The 18,847-nt window shown below is 39.2% G+C and overlaps 1 protein-coding gene across 1 annotated transcript in view; it reads right to left on the bottom strand.

The window, feature by feature from the left end:
- The window catches only part of vtd (RAD21 cohesin complex component verthandi), a 475,837-nt gene that overhangs the window by 254,391 nt on the left and 202,599 nt on the right, over positions 1–18,847 (bottom strand). Inside the window, exon 5 of the mRNA XM_090376234.1 lies at positions 18,131–18,358. Coding sequence (XP_090232360.1) covers positions 18,131–18,358 — 228 coding nt within the window. The remainder of the gene's footprint in view (positions 1–18,130; positions 18,359–18,847) is intronic.

Genomic DNA, 18,847 nt, shown 5'->3' with positions numbered 1-18,847 from the left:
TCCAGTTATATTAAAGGAAGTGGCAAAGCAACTAAGCAAACCCTTAGCCATAATTATGAGAGCATCCTTGGACTCAGGGGAGGTCTCCACAGACTGGAGATGTGCAAATGTATCCCCAATTCACAAAGGGGGATCGAAGGGTGACATGAGTAATTACAGACCAGTTAGTTTAACTTCTGTTCAGGTAAAATAAGGGAGTCACTGGTTAAAGATGCATTGCAGGATCATCTAGACAAGACTGCAGCAATAATTCAGACACAGCATGGGTTTGTTAAGGGAAAGTCTTGTCTGACAAATTTGATAGGATATTATGATGTGGTTATATATGATATCAAAAATAATTTTGATATCACACATTTGGATTTCACGAAAGCTTTTGCCACTGTTGCGTATGGAAGACTATTGTACAAATTGGAGCAGAATGGTATTAAGGGCAAGTTGCTACAATGGATAAAAAGATGGTTCAGTGGGAGAAGACAGAGGGTGGTAACCAATGGGTGCTGCTCTTCTTGGACTAATGTTATTAGTGGAGTCCCACAGGGTTCGGTGTTGGGTCCTCTGTTGTTTTGTATATTTATCAATGATATTGATGAAGGTATATCAGGCTTAGTGTCAAAGTTTGCAGATGATACAAAGGTTGGCAGGATTGTTAATGACAGCAATGGCAGTGTGCTACTGCAACAGGATCTAGATAATTTGGGCAGATGGGCTAAGAAGTGGCAACTGAAGTTTAACCTTGACAAATGCAAAGTACTGCATAGGGGTAAAAGTAACCCCAGAGAAAAGTACCAACTGTGTGTTACTACACTTAAGGTGGTAGAAAATAAAAAAGACCTGGGAGTAATTCTGCAGTCAGATATGAAGTTTTCTGAGCAATGCAAACAGGCTGCCAGGGCAGGTCATGGAGTTTTGTCAATGATAAATAGGAATTTTGCTAGCAGGGAAAAGGAGGTGATTGTCCCTCTGTATAAGGCAATGGTCAGGCCACGACTTGAGTACTGTGTATAGGTCTGGAGGCCTCATTTTAGGAAAGATGTAGATTTACTTGAGCATGTGCAGAGAAGAGCAACAAGATTGGTGAGGGGAATGAAGGGATCCTCTTACCAAGAGAGGCTTAAGTTCTGAAAATTGCAGTGGCTGGAGACTAGGCATCTGCGCAGTGATCTGATTGAGGTGTATAAGGCCTTGAATGGGTTGAGCACGCTAAATTCTAATGGGATCCTTCCACTTGTTGAGATTACGAACCTAAGGGGGCATAAATTCAAATTAAGAAAAGACAGATGTAGAATAGATGTGCGGAAATTTGCCTTTAGCCAGCGGGTCGTTAATTGCTGGAACAAACTTCCATCTGTCATTGTAGTTGATAGGTTAAATAAATTTAAGGAGGAACTAGACAGGCATTTGAAGGGAATGGTGTGATTTTTTTTTTTGCTGATACTGAATAAACTCATACACTTGCTTTCCGGCATCACATGCCACTATTACTACTACTACTTCTCTCTCTCTCTCTCTCTCTCTCTCTCTCTCTCTCTCTCTCTCTCTCTCTCTCTCTCTCTCTCTCAGGGTAACTCAAAAATGTTTTTTTTGCCTGGTGCAACAAAAGCCTCAGGCTTCCTTGCACCATATGGCTAATAATGATGATAATAATGGTTATCTCACCCAATAGAAAGCATGTTCGATTTTCATATGTAAAACAGTTCCAACTAAAATTAGAAAGTCACATACTGCTTGGAAAATTTGTTTTGTTTTAAAATTTTTCCATCATTTAAAATTTGTTTTGTTCCACAAAGAGGAACAAAAGTAAAGAGCTGGGCTCCCTCTTATGCTGTTCGCAACAATTTCAGTGTTCAGAGTGTATCTACTGCTTTTTCAGGACTAAAAAAAAAAGATTTTCCTTGAAAGACAGCTGCAACACATGTGGAAGGCGAAGCAGCTCTGATGACAGGTATGAAGCATTTGCAACTTTCTTGTATAAAACAATTCCAACCACAATTAGAACCTCATATATCACTCAGAAATTGTTTCACTATTGTCCTGTTACCTAGCATTTAACTTTTGTTCACCTATATCCTGACAGATAAACAAAAGGTAAAAGCTAGGTATCTTTTTGTGCTAATGGTAAAGGTTTGACAGTGTTCACTGTATCACACTGCTCTTACTAAAGAGTGCAGTGGACTGCAATGATTTGTGTGAAACATTGATATAGATGATATAGTTGATATAGATGAACGGTGCACTGTTGAGTCAGTTTGGTGTGACATAAGCACTGCGAAAGCAAAAATTAGAGTGTGTTATAGGCCTAATGACTTGAATGAGTACAATGAACAATTGTACAGAGAAATAGAGTGGGCTAGTAAATCGGAATGTCTTATAATGGGGGATTTTAACTTCACAGATATTGACTGTAACTTGTGGATTGGGCACTCACACACTAGTCAGACTTTTGCGGATTTATTGGATGATTGTTTTCTGCAGCAGCATGTTCGAGAGGCAACCAGAGAAGATTGATTGATTTGGTAGTTGTTGGTGCATCGGCTTCTGTGGCCATATTGCACCTGCAAGGGTTTTTTACAGTACCTTGATCCAAGCCCGAGGCGGGAATCGAACCCGCGACCTTTGGGTTGCCGGGCAGGTACTTTACCCACTCGGCTAGCCCAGTCGGCAGCAACCAGAGAAAGTAATACTCTTGATCTGGTTATCAGCAGTGATCATTCATGTATTAGGAATTTGCAGATAAAAGAACCACTAGATGGCAGTGATCACAGTGTACTGACGTGGGATTTACTTAAAGATTTAATTACCATCAGGGGTAAAGGAAAGGGTTTTTGCTTCCGTAAAGGCGAGTACAGTGGTCTCCGACAGTTTTTAAATTCTGTACAGTGGGATCAACTGACAATGTTATCAACAGTAAATTCCAGGTGGGAAGCATTCAAGGAATTAATCGTGGAAGCTACTAAAAGTTTCATACCTATTAAGAAATATTGTTCAAGGTTTAGGCCTAAATGGTTGTCAAATGAACTAATGAGATGCGTAACAGAGAAGAAAAATGCATGGGATGCATATAAATCATCAAGCGACTCAGAAGCCTATGGCAGATATAAGTTAATCTGTAATCAGGTCACAAAGGAGATTCGGCAGGCAAAGGCAGATTACAAGAAATCCTTGGCAAAAGATGCTAAGAAAAAAAACAAGGATTTCTTTACTTATATAAACTCTAAAAGGAAGGGGATGAATCTGATTGGTCCACTTGACATCGATGGTTCGACTGTTGATGATCCTGCTCAGATAGCAAACAAACTGAATGAGTATTTTGCATCTACATTCACACATGAGGAATTATTATGGTTTGAAAATGGCAGAAGGTTATCAAATTGTAGCAAGATACTTAATGATTTTGTAATAACTGATAGCAAAGTGGAAGAGAAATTGTTGAAGTTAAACGTAAGAAAAGCACCTGGGGTGGATGGGATCTATCCAGTTATATTAAAGGAAGTGGCAAAGCAACTAAGCAAACCCTTAGCCATAATTATTATTATTTTTTTTTTTTTTTTGATTTGGTAGTTGTTGGCGCATCGGCTTCTGTGGCCATATTGCACCTCCCAAGGTTTTTGCAGTACTTTGATCCAAGCCCGAGGCGGGAATCGAACCCGCGACATTTGGGTTGCCGGGCAGGTACTTTACCCACTCGGCTAGCCCGGTCGGCCACCATAATTATGAGAGCATCCATGGACTCAGGGGAGGTTCCCAAGGACTGGAGATGTGCAAATGTATCCCCAATTCACAAAGGGGGATCGAAGGGTGACACGAGTAATTGCAGACCAGTTAGTTTAACTTCTGTTCCGGGTAAAATATTGGAGTCACTGGTTAAAGATGCATTGCAGGATCATCTAGACAAGACTGCAGCAATAATTCAGACACAGCATGGGTTTGTTAAGGGAAAGTCTTGTCTGACAAATTTGATAGGATATTATGATGTGGTTACAAAGGAACTGGATGCAAAAAATAATTTTGATATCATATATTTGAATTTCAGGAAAGCTTTTGACACTGTTGCACATGGAAAACTATTGTACAAATTGGAGCAGAATGGTATTAAGGGTAAGTTGCTACAATGGATAAAAGGATGGTTAAGTGCAAGAAGACAGAGGGTGGTAATCAATGGGTGCTGCTCTTCTTGGACTAATGTTATTAGTGGAGTCCCACAGGGTTTGGTGTTAGGTCCACTGTTGTTTTGTATATTTATCAATGATATTGATGCAGGTATATCAAGGCTTAATGTCGAAGTTTGCAGATGATACAAAGGTGGCAGGGTTGTTAATGACAGTAATGGCAGTGTGCTACTGCAACAGGATCTAGATAATTTGGGCAGATGGGCTAAGAAGTGGCAACTGAAGTTTAACCTTGACAAATGCAAAGTACTGCATATGGGTAGAAGTTACCCCATAGAAACGTACCAACTGTGTGATACTACACTTAAGGTGGTAAAATCAAAAAGACCTGGGAATAATTGTGCAGGCAGATATGAAGTTTTCTGAGCAATGCAGACAGGCTGACAGGGCAGGTCGTGGGGTTTTGTCAATGATATATAGGAATTTTGCTAGCAGGGAAAAGGAGGTGATTATCCCTCTATATAAGGCAATGGTCAGGCCACGCCTTGAGTACTGCGTACAGGTCTGGAGGCCTCATTTTAGGAAGGATGTAGATTTATTGAGCGTGTACAGAGAAGGGCAACAAGATTGGTGAGGGGAATGAAGGGATCCTCTTACCAAGAGAGGCTTAAGTTCTGCAAATTGCAGTGGCTGGAGACTAGGCACCTGCGCGGTGATCTGATTAAGGTATATAAGGCCTTGAATGGGTTGAGCACGCTGAATTCTGATGGGATCCTTCCACTTGTTCAGATTATGAACCTAAGGGGGCATAAATTCAAATTAAGAAAAGACAGATGTAGAATAGATGTGCGGAAATTTGCCTTTAGCCAGCGGGTGGTTAATTGCTGGAACAAACTTCCATCTGTCATTGTGGAAGTTGATAGATTGAATAAATTTAAGGAGGAACTGGACAGGCATTTGGAGGGAATAGTGTGATTTTTTTTTTTTTTTTTTTTTTTTTTTTTTTGGCTGATGCTGCATAAGCTCATACATTTGCTTTCTTGCATCACATGCCCCCACTACTACTACTACATGTCCAACAACAGGGCAAGACACTTCTGACTTTCACCTAAAACAGTGAAGACATTGACAATGATAATAGCAAATAGACAAATAAAGAAAAAGAAATATCAGTTGAAAAATGCATTACTTTGAAACTAAAGAACTTATTAAGGGAATGGGAAAAAAAGTTTCATTTCTGAACAACATATTACTTCCTTCTTTAAAAAAATTATAGAAGTTCTGGCTCTCACTGTTCAATATCAAGCAGGACATAATTGCTGATGTTCAGACTTTGTGGTGTAAATTTATATTGCGCATTTGAAAGTACCTGAAAATATAAAAATCTGTTTAACACTTTTTTAGGTAATACAAATTTTAATATATGTTTTTAATAATTTATTTTGCATTATTTTGGTACCTCCATAGCCAGGTGGGCAGGTGCAGCAGTGCGTAGCACAAGCTTCTTGATTAGACCGGGGTTCAGGACCGTGACCACCAAACACAGTGGATGCGGAAGGTCAGGGAATGACCACCGCACATCCCCAGCCCGGATAAAGGGTGAGGGTTGGCATCACCAGGGGCATCCAGCTCTAAAAATTTCAAACCAAAACAGTAAAAACGCTGACCTCATATATAATTGGAAAAGGGTTAGGCTAAAGGCAAACTAACACACATCAATTCTACAACTGTCTTTCCTCAGTTTGAATCTATGTCTCCTTAGTTTGCAATCTGAGCAAGAGGAAAAATTCCATCAGCATTGAGCCTGCTCAATCCATTCAAGACCTTATACACCTCAATCAGATTGCATCGCAGGTGCCTAGTCTCCAGATGCTGCAATTTGTAGAACTTAACTTGATAAGAGCACCCCCTTTGTTCCCTTCACCAGTCTTGCTGCCCTTCTCTGCTCATTCTAGCATCTCTACATCCTTCCTAAAATGAAGCTTCCAGACCTGTATGCAGGACTCAAGGTGGAGCCTGACTATTGCCTTATACAAGGGGATAATCACCTCCTTATCCCTGCTCGCAAAATTTCTGTATATCATTGACAAGATCCCATGACCTACTCTGGCCACCTGTCTGCACTGCCCAGAAAATTTCATATATGACTGCACAATTACCCCCAGGTCTCTTTCATTCTCCACTAACCCGAGTGTAACACAACCCAGTTGGTACATTTCTCTGGGATAACTGCTACACATATGCAGTACTTTGCATTTGTCAATGTTAAACTTCAGTTGCCACTTCTCAGCACATCTGCCCAACTTTTCCAGATCCTGTTGCAGCATACTGTCATTTCTGTTATTAACAACCCTGCTAACCTTTGTATCATCTGCAAACTTTGACATTAAGCCTGATATACCTTTTTCAATATCCTCAATTAATATACAAAACAACAATGGGTCTAACACCAAACCCTTAGGGGCACCACTAATAACATTACTTCACATACAGCAGTATCCATTGATTACCACTCTCTGTCTTCTCCCACTCAACCATCCTTATATCCATTGTAGCAACTTACCCTTAATGCCATACTGCTCCAATTTGTACAGTAGTCTTTCATGTGTAACAGTTTTCCTGAAATCCAAGTATATGATATAAAAATTATTTTTTGCATCCAGTTCCTTTGTGACCACATCATAGTATACAATCAAATTGGTCAGACAAGACTTCCCCTTGACAAACTCATGCTGTGTCTGAATTATTACTGCTGTCTTGTCTAGATGATCCTGCAATGCTTCTTTAACCAGTGACTCCATTATTTTCCCTGAAATAGAAGTCAAACTAACAGGTCAGTAATTACTTGTGTCACACTTTTATCCCGCTTTGAGAATTGGAGATACATTTGCACATCTCCAGTCTTTGGGGACTAACCCTGAGTCCAAGGATGCTCTCATAATTAAGGCTAAGGGTTTGCTTACTTCCTTTGCCACCTCCTTTAATATAACTGATATCCCATCTACCCCAGGTGCCTTTCTTATGTTTAACTTCAACAATTTCTTCTCCATTTTGCTCTCAGTTATTATAAAATCACTTAACTCCCTGTTAAAGTGTGATAAACATATGGCCCTCTCCTCCTTGAGTAACTCCTCATGTGTGAATGTAGATGCAAAATTACTCATTTAGTTCAACAGCTATCTGAGAATGATCATCTACAGTCAAACCATTGATATCAAGTGGATCAATCTGATTCATCCCCTACCTTTTACAGTTTATATAAGTCAAGAAATCTTTGCTGATTTTCTTTGCATCCTCTTTGCCAAAGATTTTTCATAATCTGCCTTCGCTTGCCTAAACTCCTTTGTGACTTGATTACAAACTAGCTTGTATCTACCATAGGCTTCTGTGTCGTCTGTCAATTTATGTGCATCCCATACATTTTTCTTCTCTGCCACGAGTCTCATTAGTTCATCTGACATCCATTTGGGCCTAACCCTAGAGCAGTATTTCTTAGTTGGAACAAAAAGCCTAGTAGCTTCCAAAATTACTTCCTTGAATGATTACCATTTAGAATTTACTGTTGGTAATATCATCAGTTGGTGCCTCCATAGCCAGGTGGGCAGGAGCAGCAGTATGTAGCACACGCTTCTTGATTAGAACGGGGTTCAAGCCTGTGACCACCAAATACGGAGGAGGCGGAAAGGTCAGGGAATGACCACCGCATATCCCCAGAGCAATATGGCCTTAGTTGCTAATGCTCCTAAAAACCAGGCGCCTCCGTAGCCAGGTGGGAAGGAGCAGCAGTGAGTAGCACACGCTTCTTGATTAGACCGGGATTCGAGCCCGTCACCACCAAATACGGAGGATGCGGAAAGGTCAGGAATGACCACCGCATGTTCACGGAGCAATATGGCCTTAGTTGCTAATGCTCCTAAAAACCAAATAACAAATAACAAGCTCCTAAAAACCAAATAACAACAACAACAGCAATCATCAGTTAGTCCCACTGTATAGAATCTAAAAAATCTCTGAGACCAGTGTAGTAGCCTTTACAAAAGCAAAAATCCTTCCCTTTACCCCTGATGGTAGTTACATCTTTAAGTAAATCCCACATCAGTACACTGTGATCACTGCCACCTAGTGATTCGTTTATCTGTAAATTCTTAATGCATGAATAATCACTGCTGATAATCAGACCAATTGTATTACTCACTCTTGTTGCCTCTCTAACATGCTGCTATAGAAATCAATCATCCAATAAATCCAAAAAAGCCTTGGTAGTGTGCGAGTGACCAAACCACAAGTTCCAGTCAATATCTGGAAAGTTAAAATCCCCCATTATAAGACAATCTGATTTACTCGCCCACTCTATTTCTCTGTTAAGCTGTTCATTGTACTCAGAGTCATTAGGCCTATAACACCCCCCAACTCTCAACTTTGCTTTCCCAGTGTTTATGTCACACCAAACTGACTTAACATTGCACTGTCCATCCATGTTTGGATGCACTTCCTTAGATTTTATGTGTTTCTTAACTAACAGTATAACCTCTTTTCCCTTCCTACTCTTCTATCCTTTCTGTACACATTGTACTCCCCAAATTCCAATTCTGCACTGCTTACATCTGTATGATACCATGTCTGTGATATCCCAACAAGATCTGCCTTTGATGTCTTGATCAGCACTTCAAATTCAAGTTTATTTACTATACTCCTAGCATTAGTATACATGCACCTGTTCTTACTCTTAATTATTTTAACACAACCCATGTATTTACTTTTTTCATGACTCCCAGCAGTTCCTGATAGGAACTTGCTATCCAGGCTGCTGCTCATTCCAATAGAAGCAGTGCAGGAATCATTTCCACCTCTGTCTGTGGCTATTGTTAATCTATTAGTCTGTGAATCCCCCCATAGCTAGCAGTTTTTCAACCCCCTAAGATTGCCTCGATAACATTAGCAAATATTCTTGCAACCTTTCTATTTAAGTGTATCCTATCCCTATAGAAGCAGTTAACAAGCACAGACCATGCTGAGAAAAATTCTACTCCACGAACCCTGCACAATCTCTCCACGGACGAATTGACTGACAGGGCTCTCATCATATACTCCCTCCTATTATGTCTGGGCAGGATAACAGACACTTTCTAATTTAACCCTAACTCATGACTTTTTTTTCAACATTGACCTGTACTTGCTAAGTAAATCCACAGATCTCCTACACTTAATGTCATTAGTGGCAACGTGTACAATGACATCACCTTTTGTGCCCTTAAAAGGTAATATCTGCTCTACGTCATCAACTTGTAGAGCGAATATCATCTTTTAAGGGCACAAAAGGTGATATAGTTGTACACGTTGGCACTAATGATATTAAGAGTAGGAGACCGGCAGAATTACTTAACAAGTACAGGTCACTGTTGAACAAAAGTTGAGAATTAGGGTTGAATTTTAAAGTGTCTGCAATTCTGCCATTCAGACATGATAGGAGGTAGTATATAATGAGAGCCTTGTCGATCAATTCGACCCTGGAAAGATTGTGCAAGGCTCAAGGGGTAGAATTTTTTTCAGCCTGGACTGTACTTGTTAACAGGAGAGATTGCTTCTACAGGGATGGGATATACTTAAATAGAAAGGGTGCAAGAATATTTGCTGATGCTATCGAGGCAGTGTTAGGTGGGTCGGAAAACTGCTAGCTTGGGGGGAGACAAAGACTAATAGATTGACAGTAGCCACTGGCACAGGTGAAAGAGATTCTTGCACTGCTTCTATTAGAATGAGCAGAAGCCTGAAAAATAAGATGCATGATATTTCAGAGACTGCTGGGAGCCATTGCGGTACAAGTAAGCACATGGGTTGTGTTAGGGTAGCTAAGAATAGAAACAGGTGCAGGTATACTTGCGTGTACACCAATGCTAGGAGTTTAGTAAATAAATTTGATGAATTTGAGGTATTGCTCAAAACATCAAAGGCAGATATTGTTGGGATATCAGAGACGTGGTGTCACACAGATATAAGGGATGCAGAACTGGAATTTTGGGAGTACAACATCTACAGAAAGGATAGACAGGATAGGAAGGGGGGAGGGGTTATGCTATTAGTTAAGAAACACATAAAAACCAAGGAAGTGAAGCCAGTCGACATCGCCTGACAGTGCAGTGTTGAGTCAGTTTGGTGTGACATAAGCATTGGGAGATCAAAATTGAGAGTAGGAGTGTGCTATAGGCTAATGACTCTGATGAGTATAATAAGAAACTGTACAGGGAAACAGAGTGGGCCAGTAAATCAGAGAGTCTTATAATGGGAGATTTTAATTTCCCAAATATTGACTGGAATTTGGGGGCTGGTCACTCACACACTAACAGGGCTTTTGTGGATTTATTGGATGATTGTTTTCTACATCAGCATGTTCGGGAGGCAACTAGAGGGAGTAATACCCTTGATTTGATTATCAGCAGTGATTCTTCATGCATTAAGAATCTGCAGATAAATGAACCACTAGGTGGCAGTGATCACAGTGTGCTGAAGTGGGATTTACTCAAAGAGGTAACTACCATTAGGGGTAAAGGGAAGGGTTATTGCTTCCGTAAAGGCGACTACGATGGACTGAGACAGTATTTAAATTCTATACAGTGGGGCCAACTGATGATGTTACCAACAGCAAATTCAAAATGGGAAGCATTCAAAGAACTTATCTTGGAAGCTACTAGGCTTTACATACCAACTAAGAAATATTGTTCAAGGTTTAGGCCTAAATGGATGTCAGATGAACTGATGAGGAATAGGGCAGAGAAGAAACATGCATGGGATACAGTCTGTCCTCGTATAACACGTGTTTGCATTACACGAATTCGATCATACACGATTTATAAATAGGGGAACGATGTCGCATATAACACAAACGTAATTCGCTTATGCACGATTCGCCTTTGTGTTTACAATAAATGACAGTCGAACGCGGCAAAATCACCACAACTGAAAACAACACAGTAGGAATGAAGAGAGGATTCTGAAAATTTGTTTTTATGATTTCGTGGAAGGGGAAACACATTTAACATAATAACGTAAAAATCAACAGAATTTCAGCTACTGTATCGGTATTACTGTATTGCAAATGTAATTAGATCGACTTTTACTACCCGTTTATAACGACTCCACTAGCAGGAACCACCAATAAAAGGAAACTGCAAATTGTTTTTATTGTTTTATGGTAGTGACTTCCAGAAATGTGCTTTAGTAAAACATAAGCATGTAATATGTGAGAATAGTGTGTTTACGCCTTTTCTGCATTTATTCAGTTGTACACGGGCGTTGCATCGTTTATTCAGTTGCTACTTGTTTGCTGTGCGTTTATGTATATGAAGCTTGCCTCCTTATTTTTGTTCATTTTATAATTGTGCTCTATTCTCAAAAAAAATGAGTAAAATACTTGAAAAAAGTGTGAAAAGGAAGCGTTCTAGTGAAAATACTTCAGAGAGAAAAAGAAAAGCAATATCAATAGAAGAAAAATATGAAATTGTGAAACGCTTTGACCGGAATGAAAGAACATGCGATATTGTGCGTGCTACAGGCCTAAATGAGGGAACGCTGAGAACAATCAGAAAGAATGCAGAAAAAATAAAAGCAACTTTCATAGCAGTCACAACACAAAGTGTAACAAAATCAGTTAGATCAAGACACAAAGAACTGGAAGAGATGGAACGTCTTTTATCTGTTTGGATAGAAGATCAAACAAAGAAGAGATCAGGAACAAGTTTGCTTACGATAAAAGCAAAGGTATTGGCAATATTTGAAGACCTCAGAAATAAAGCTGAAAACCCTCAAGAAGTGCCTCCCTTTACTGCCAGTAGTGGCTGGTTCAACAATTTCAGGAAACGTCACGCTTTCCATAATGTGAAATTATCAGGTGAAGCTGCGAGTGCAGATGAAGCAGCAGCAAAGGCATTTCCGCCAATACTGAAAAAACTAATTGAGGAAGAGGGCTATACACTGGACCAAATTTTCAACTTTGATGAAACTGGACTGTATTGGAAAAAAATGCCATCACGAACATATATCTCAAGAGAGGAAGCACGAGCTCCAGGCTTCAAGGCTGCTAAGGATAGGTTTACTGTTATGTTAGGAGCAAATGCAAGTGGCGACTTGAAACTGAAGCCTGTTATTGTTTATCATGCAGCTAATCCACGAGCGTTAAAAGGGATCACAAGGACTACCCTGGGTGTTTACTTTAGGAACAGCAGAAGAGGATGGATGACAGGGCAGATCTTCACTGAACTTCTACTACATGTGTTTGAGGATGTGTTTCGAAGCTACTGCAAAAAGAAAAATTTGAATTTTAAGATTTTAATTATTTTGGACAATGCACCAAGTCACCCTCCAACCCTTGCTGAACTGTCACCAAACATCAAAATCCTGTTTTTACTGCCTAACACAACATCTCTAATCCAGCCACTTGACCAAGGAGTAATTGCTGTTTTTAAGCACTATTACACAAGACGGACATTTAAGATGCTGATAGCAGAAACAGAGGGCGAAAATGCACCAACAGTTAAAGACTTCTGGAAGCGATTCAACATTAAGAATGCAATTTACATAATTGTGGAGGCTTGGAACGAAGTGACAAAAGAATGCTTACATGGTGTTTGGCGGCCACTTTTACCAGATTTTATTCGTGATTTTAAAGGATTTGATTCTGTAAATCACCTTCCTAAATTAAAAGCACATTGTGTTGCCCTCGCAAAGCAGGTTGGCTTTGAGGAATTGGAGGAAGATGATTTAGAAGAGTTGCTTCAGTCTCATGAAGAAGAACTTTCAACTGAAGAACTGCAACAACTTGTTGCTGGAGGGCAGGTGGAAGATGAGAAAGATGACGAAGTTGAATGCCTGAACACCACTATAAAACCGCTTTGTACTTCAGATTTATCTTCAGTTTTAAATTCATTTGAGAAAAGTATGCAATGGCTAGAAGATAATGATTATAATGCAGAAAGAAGCAGAAGAGCACTTTATACATTTCGGTCTGCTTTGGAGCCATATAAACAGCTGCTTTGTGAAAGGAGGAAGACTGCGAAACAACAGAAACTAGATGTCTTTTTTATGAAACACCCAAGAAAAATACAGAAAATGAGCCGCAGCCCTCTAGTTCTGGTGTGACCACATTTCGTCCAAAGTCTTCATCGGCATCTCCTCCACCTCCCAATTCCGATAATGATGACAACCTGCCGCCACTTTCCCCATAATTACGCTGCTTCAACCCTTTCTCAAGCCCTTTCCCTCAAGCTGTCTTCATTTACTTTTAAGGTAAGAATCTAAATTCAAATGATTAAATTATTAATTTTACATTTTTCAACTGTAACTGTTTTATTACGATTATTTATTGTGTTTGGTAATGTTTTGGTTAAAAATGTGTGTCCAATCTTGGGTGGTCGGCACCTAACCCTATATTTTCCATAGGGCCTGTTGTTTATATTGCACGATTTTGCATTGCACGAGGATTTCTAGGAACGCAGCTATCGTGTTATACGAGGACCGACTGTACATACAAATTAACACATGACACAGAAGCTTATGATAGATACAAGTTGATATGCAACCAAGTTACAAAGGAGGTTAGGCAGGCGAAGGCAGATTACGAGAAATCCTTGGCAAGTAATGCAAAGAAAAACAGCAAAGAGTTCTTTACTGATGTAAACTCTAGATAGAAGGGGATGAATCAGATTGGTCCACTTGATATTGATGGGTCAACTGTTGATGATCCTGCTCAGGTAGCTAACAAACTAAATGAATATTTTGCATTGACATTCACACATGAGAAGTTGTTCAGCGAGGGGAATGCCAGAGGTGTATCCAACTCTAGCAGTAAGCTACAGAATCTTGAAATAACTGGGAGTAAAGTGGAGGAGAAACTGTTGAAGATAAACACAAGAAAGGCGCCAGGGGTGGATGGGATCTATCCAGTTATATTAAAGGAGGCAGCAAAGGAAGTAAGCAAACCCTTAGCCATAATTATGAGAGCTTCCATGGGCTTAGGGGAGGTACCCATAGACTGGAAATGTGCAAATGTGACCCCAATTCACAAAGGAGGATCAAAGGCTGACACAAGTAATTATAGACCTGTGAGCTTAACTTCTGTTCCAGGAAAATTAATAGAGGCACTGATTAAAGAAGCACTGCAGGATCATTTAGACAAGACTTCAGTTATAGCTGGGACACAGCATGGTTTTGTTAAGGGGAAGTCTTGCCTGACCAATTTGATTGGATACTATGATGCAGTCACAAAAGAACTGGATGCAGGGAATAGCTTTGATATTATATACTTGGATCTTAGAAAGGCTTTTGATACTGTTGCACATGGAAGACTGCTACACAAATTGGAGCTATGAATAAAGGAGTGGTTGAGGGGGAGAAGACAGAGAGTGGTAATCAATGGACACTGCTCATCGTGGACTAACGTTATTAGTGGAGTCCCTCAGGGCTCAGTGTTGGGTCCATTATTGTTTTCTGTATTTATAAATGATATTGATGATGGTATATCAAGCTTAATGTCCAAGTTTGCAGACGATACAAAGGTTGGCAGGGTTGTCAAGGACACTACTGACACTATGCTGCTGCAATAGGATCTGGAAAGGTTAAGCAGATGGGCTGAGAGGTGGCAAATGAAGTTTAACATTGACAAATGTAAAGTACTACACATGGGAAACAGCAACCCCAGAGCAACGTATCAACTCTGTGGTACTACACTGACAGTGGTAGAGAATGAAAGGGACTTGGGGGTGGTTGTGCAGGCAGATATGAAGTTCTCTGAGCAGTGCAGACGGGCTGCAAGAGTAGCTCATGGAGTATTGTTAATGATATACAGGAATTTTTCCAGCAGGGATAAGGAGGTGATTATTCCCTTGTATAAGGCAATGGTCAGGCCACACCTAGAGTACTGTATACAGGTCTGGAGGCCTCATTTCAAGAAGGATGTAGAGCTGGTGGAACGAGTACAGAGAAGGGCAACAAGATTAGTGAATGGAACAAAGGGGTGCTCTTACGAAGAAAGGCTTAAGTTTTGCAAATTACAGTGTCTGGAGACTAGGCACCAGCGAGGTGATCTGATAGAGGTGTATAAGGCCTTGAATGGTTTGAGCATGCTCAATGCTGATGGGATTCTTCCTCTAGCTCAGAATAATCACCTGAGAGGGCATAAATTCAAATTGAGGAAAGACAGATGTAGGATAGACGTGCGGAAATTTGCCTTTAGCCAGTGGGTTAAAGAGTTAAGAGGTGCTCTTAACAGTGGGTTAAGAGCACCCCTTTGTTGGTTGGTGGAACACACTTCCATCCCTTGTAGTGGAGGTTGATAGCCTAAATAAGTTTAAGGCTCAGCTGGACAGGTATTTTGAACGAACAGAGGGGTGAAGTGGTTTTTTTTTTTTTTTTTTGGCTGATGCTGCATAAGCTTGCTTTCTTGCATCAAATGCCTCTACTAATGCTAATGCTAACTTTTGCCACTGGCAGATATACCCTGGTCCTATTCCACCTATCCTTTTTGCACAATATATTTCCCGTTTCCCTGCCAATTGAGTCACCAACAAAAACTAGCTCCTGTGGGACCAGCACATTCTGCCCTGAAGGTTGCCGCTGTGTTGCCTGGTGCATAAAAATGAGCTCTGGCATTGAGTCGGGCAGCTGAGAGCTGGATGGTCCTCCATTTTAATTCCTTTGGTGAGCATCTACCCTACTCTTCATGCTGTCATAGACAACCATCAGAATGCTGAGTTGGCACCTAATTTCTTCACATCCTCTGCACCTAGCACACACACAAAGACATCCTCAATGGCTAGATCATGTCTTGTTCGAGAGATACAGTCAGTCCTCGTATAGCACAATAGTTGTGTTCCTAGAAAACCTCGTGCAATGCAAAATCGTGCAATATAAACATCAGGCCCTATGGGAAAAATAGGGTTAGGTGCTGACCACCCAAGATTGAACACACATTTGTAACCAAAACATTACCAAACACAATAAATAATCGTAATAAAATACTTACGTATTTTATTACAACTACTGCGTAATAAAATATTGCTAATGCTTTTGCTTCTATCGTAAGCAAACTTGTTTTTTGTTTAATTTTCTATCCAAACAGATGACAGGCGTTCCATCTCTTCCAATTCTTTGTGTCTTAATCTAATGGATTTTAATTACACTTTGAGTTGTTCCTGCTATGAAAGTTGTTTTTATTTTCTCTGCATTCTTTGTAATTCTCGGCGTTGTCTCATTTAATCCCATGGTCTTTCATTTTACTCAAAGCGTTTCACAGTTTCATATTTTTTCTCTATCGACAGAGGCGGACTGGCCATAAGCCTTACCGGGGAAACCCCGGGTGGGCCGGAGGCCAGTGTGATTTTGGCCATAAACTCTAGTATGAGGCCACTATAAATTTTCCCGAGTAAGAATTTTTGATCCAGTCCACCTCTGTTTATCGATACTGCTTTTCTTTTTCTCTCTGAATCTGCAGTTTGTTCACCAGGATGCTTCCTTTTCACACCTTTTCAGTATTTTACTCATTTTTGGGAATAAAGCACAATTACAAAATGAGAAGGCACGCTTCATACACAAACAAAGCTGCGCGTGTGTAGCATCTGAATGAACAACACCGTAAAGGCAGAGATACACTATTAACACCTCACATTTTACTAAAGCACATTTCTAGGGGTTACTACCATAAAACAATAAAAACAATTTCCAGTTGCCTTTCTGCTAATGGAATCTGTTATTAACTGGTAGTAAAATCTATCTAATTGCATTTGCAATTATACTGATAGCTGGAATTGTGTTAGTTTTTACGTTATTATGGTGAAATGTGTTTCCCCTTCGCTGATATAAAAACATAAATACATTTTCAGAATCTTCTCTTCATTCCTATCGTGTGGCGTTCGGTTGGGGTGATTCTGCATTCGACTGCCATTTCTTGTAAACACAAAGGCGAATCGTGCATAAGCGAATTTGGTTCGTGTTATATAAGATATCGTTTCCCTATTTATAAATCGTGTATGACGAATTCGTGTAGTGTAAACACGTGTTATACGAGGACTGACTGTATTCACAAATATGTCGCATTTTGCACATTTATTTGACTGTGATGCATTGGAGAATCGCTCCTTTGGTTGTCCCATGAACCACAGCACTTTTGCTACTTTGTGCATGTTGCTTTGCTGCTCTAGTCTGGGGCATGATTTCCATTTAAATACAATTTAATTAACAATAAAAAGTAAAAGGATTTATAAATTTAATTGATTAACTGCCAATACTATAATAAGCTAACAGATTCCTACTACAGTGCTATGTATTACGCTATGTAGTTTTACGTTATATCTTACGCTATCAAGTTCGAGTTAGACATAATGCTATTGCGTATTGATACTACACTCAGTGGTAGCAAGTTTCGAACGGTAAAAGTTTTACCAATACTAATTAATAACCCACAAAATCTCTATTTAAGTTCAAAATAACTAAGTATCATAATTAGGAATATAAAGCTTCTCCTAGAAAATAAAGTAATATGCCAATTAAGTCAATAAAATGGTAAAAAATTTAAGAAAAACTTCTCTATTAGCTGGAGCCATAAAAACTTCGCCCACACTGAGCTAACAAGAGGTCCAATACTCTATACAGATTTAAAATATATACTACATTTTATATTTTAAAAATTTATAAATTTAATTTTTCCTTCTAGAATACCCAGAAGGAAAAATGGTTTCTTACTAGATATTCTAGTACTTTGTATTTAATGGATAAATATACTACAATAATTTGAGCCAGATATGGATTTCTTATAAAAAACTCCAGTAAAATCATATGTTAATAACAACCAATTGCTACTCTAAAATAGCATATGGATCTAAAACAAGAAAAAGTTGCACAAACTTAAAATAATAATGCAATCACATTTTTTAAAAATAGTTTAACAGTTCAAAAAAAATCCTTACGTGCAAAATAAAGCTTAAGATTCTAAAATAAAATATAAGCTATCCCACATAAAAAAATTATGAACCTACCTAAAAGGCCTTCTCCTACAGCTCCACCAAATCCATCATCCCTGAGAGGCACATCAAGAGACACATTATCCTTAACGGGTTGTATGATGCTATTTTCTGATGAATGAGTTGTATCATCAGGTTTGTTCTTTTCCTTTTCATCACCAAGAAGGAGGCCAGCATGATCAAATCCTTCATCGATATTTGTGGCATCGCGAGCCATTTCAGGATCATCAAAGCCCATGTCTCCTAAAGTTATTTCAAATTCATTGAATTCAACAAAGTTTTGTTTTTCAAAACAAAGTGTTTCATTAATTTAAAACAAACATTTGCATTAATTTTTAATAAAGAAAAAAATAAGGTTTGCTTAAGCCACAGAATCAGCATTCAAAAATGAATGAATAACCAAATAAAAACTGTCAATCCAACTGCATCCAACCCTTTCATATAATCACATTTATTATATTTTATTTCTCCATTTTTATTCTATTAGCATGAAATTAATATGACCGATTTTTAACAAAAGCATGTTTTTATATCTACAGAGTGGTCATTTTAAATGAGACACTACAAAAATGCAGTAACTGTGAGTAAAAGAGTGTTAGAGGCATGAAATTTACAAGCATCATTCTTTATTCTATAACAATACTTAATTTTCTAGAAAAAAAAAATGCTGAAAATTAGTAATAGTATTAGTAGTGGCAAATAATGCATGAAAGCAAGCTTATGCAGGATCAT

This window comes from Mastigoproctus giganteus, chromosome 6 (genome assembly GCF_048544385.1).
Source record: "Mastigoproctus giganteus isolate SK-2022 chromosome 6, ASM4854438v1, whole genome shotgun sequence".
Classification (NCBI taxonomy): Eukaryota; Metazoa; Arthropoda; class Arachnida; order Uropygi; family Thelyphonidae; genus Mastigoproctus; species Mastigoproctus giganteus.
The sequence above is the reverse complement of the archived record's forward strand: the minus strand, read 5'-3'. Positions and strand labels throughout refer to the sequence as shown.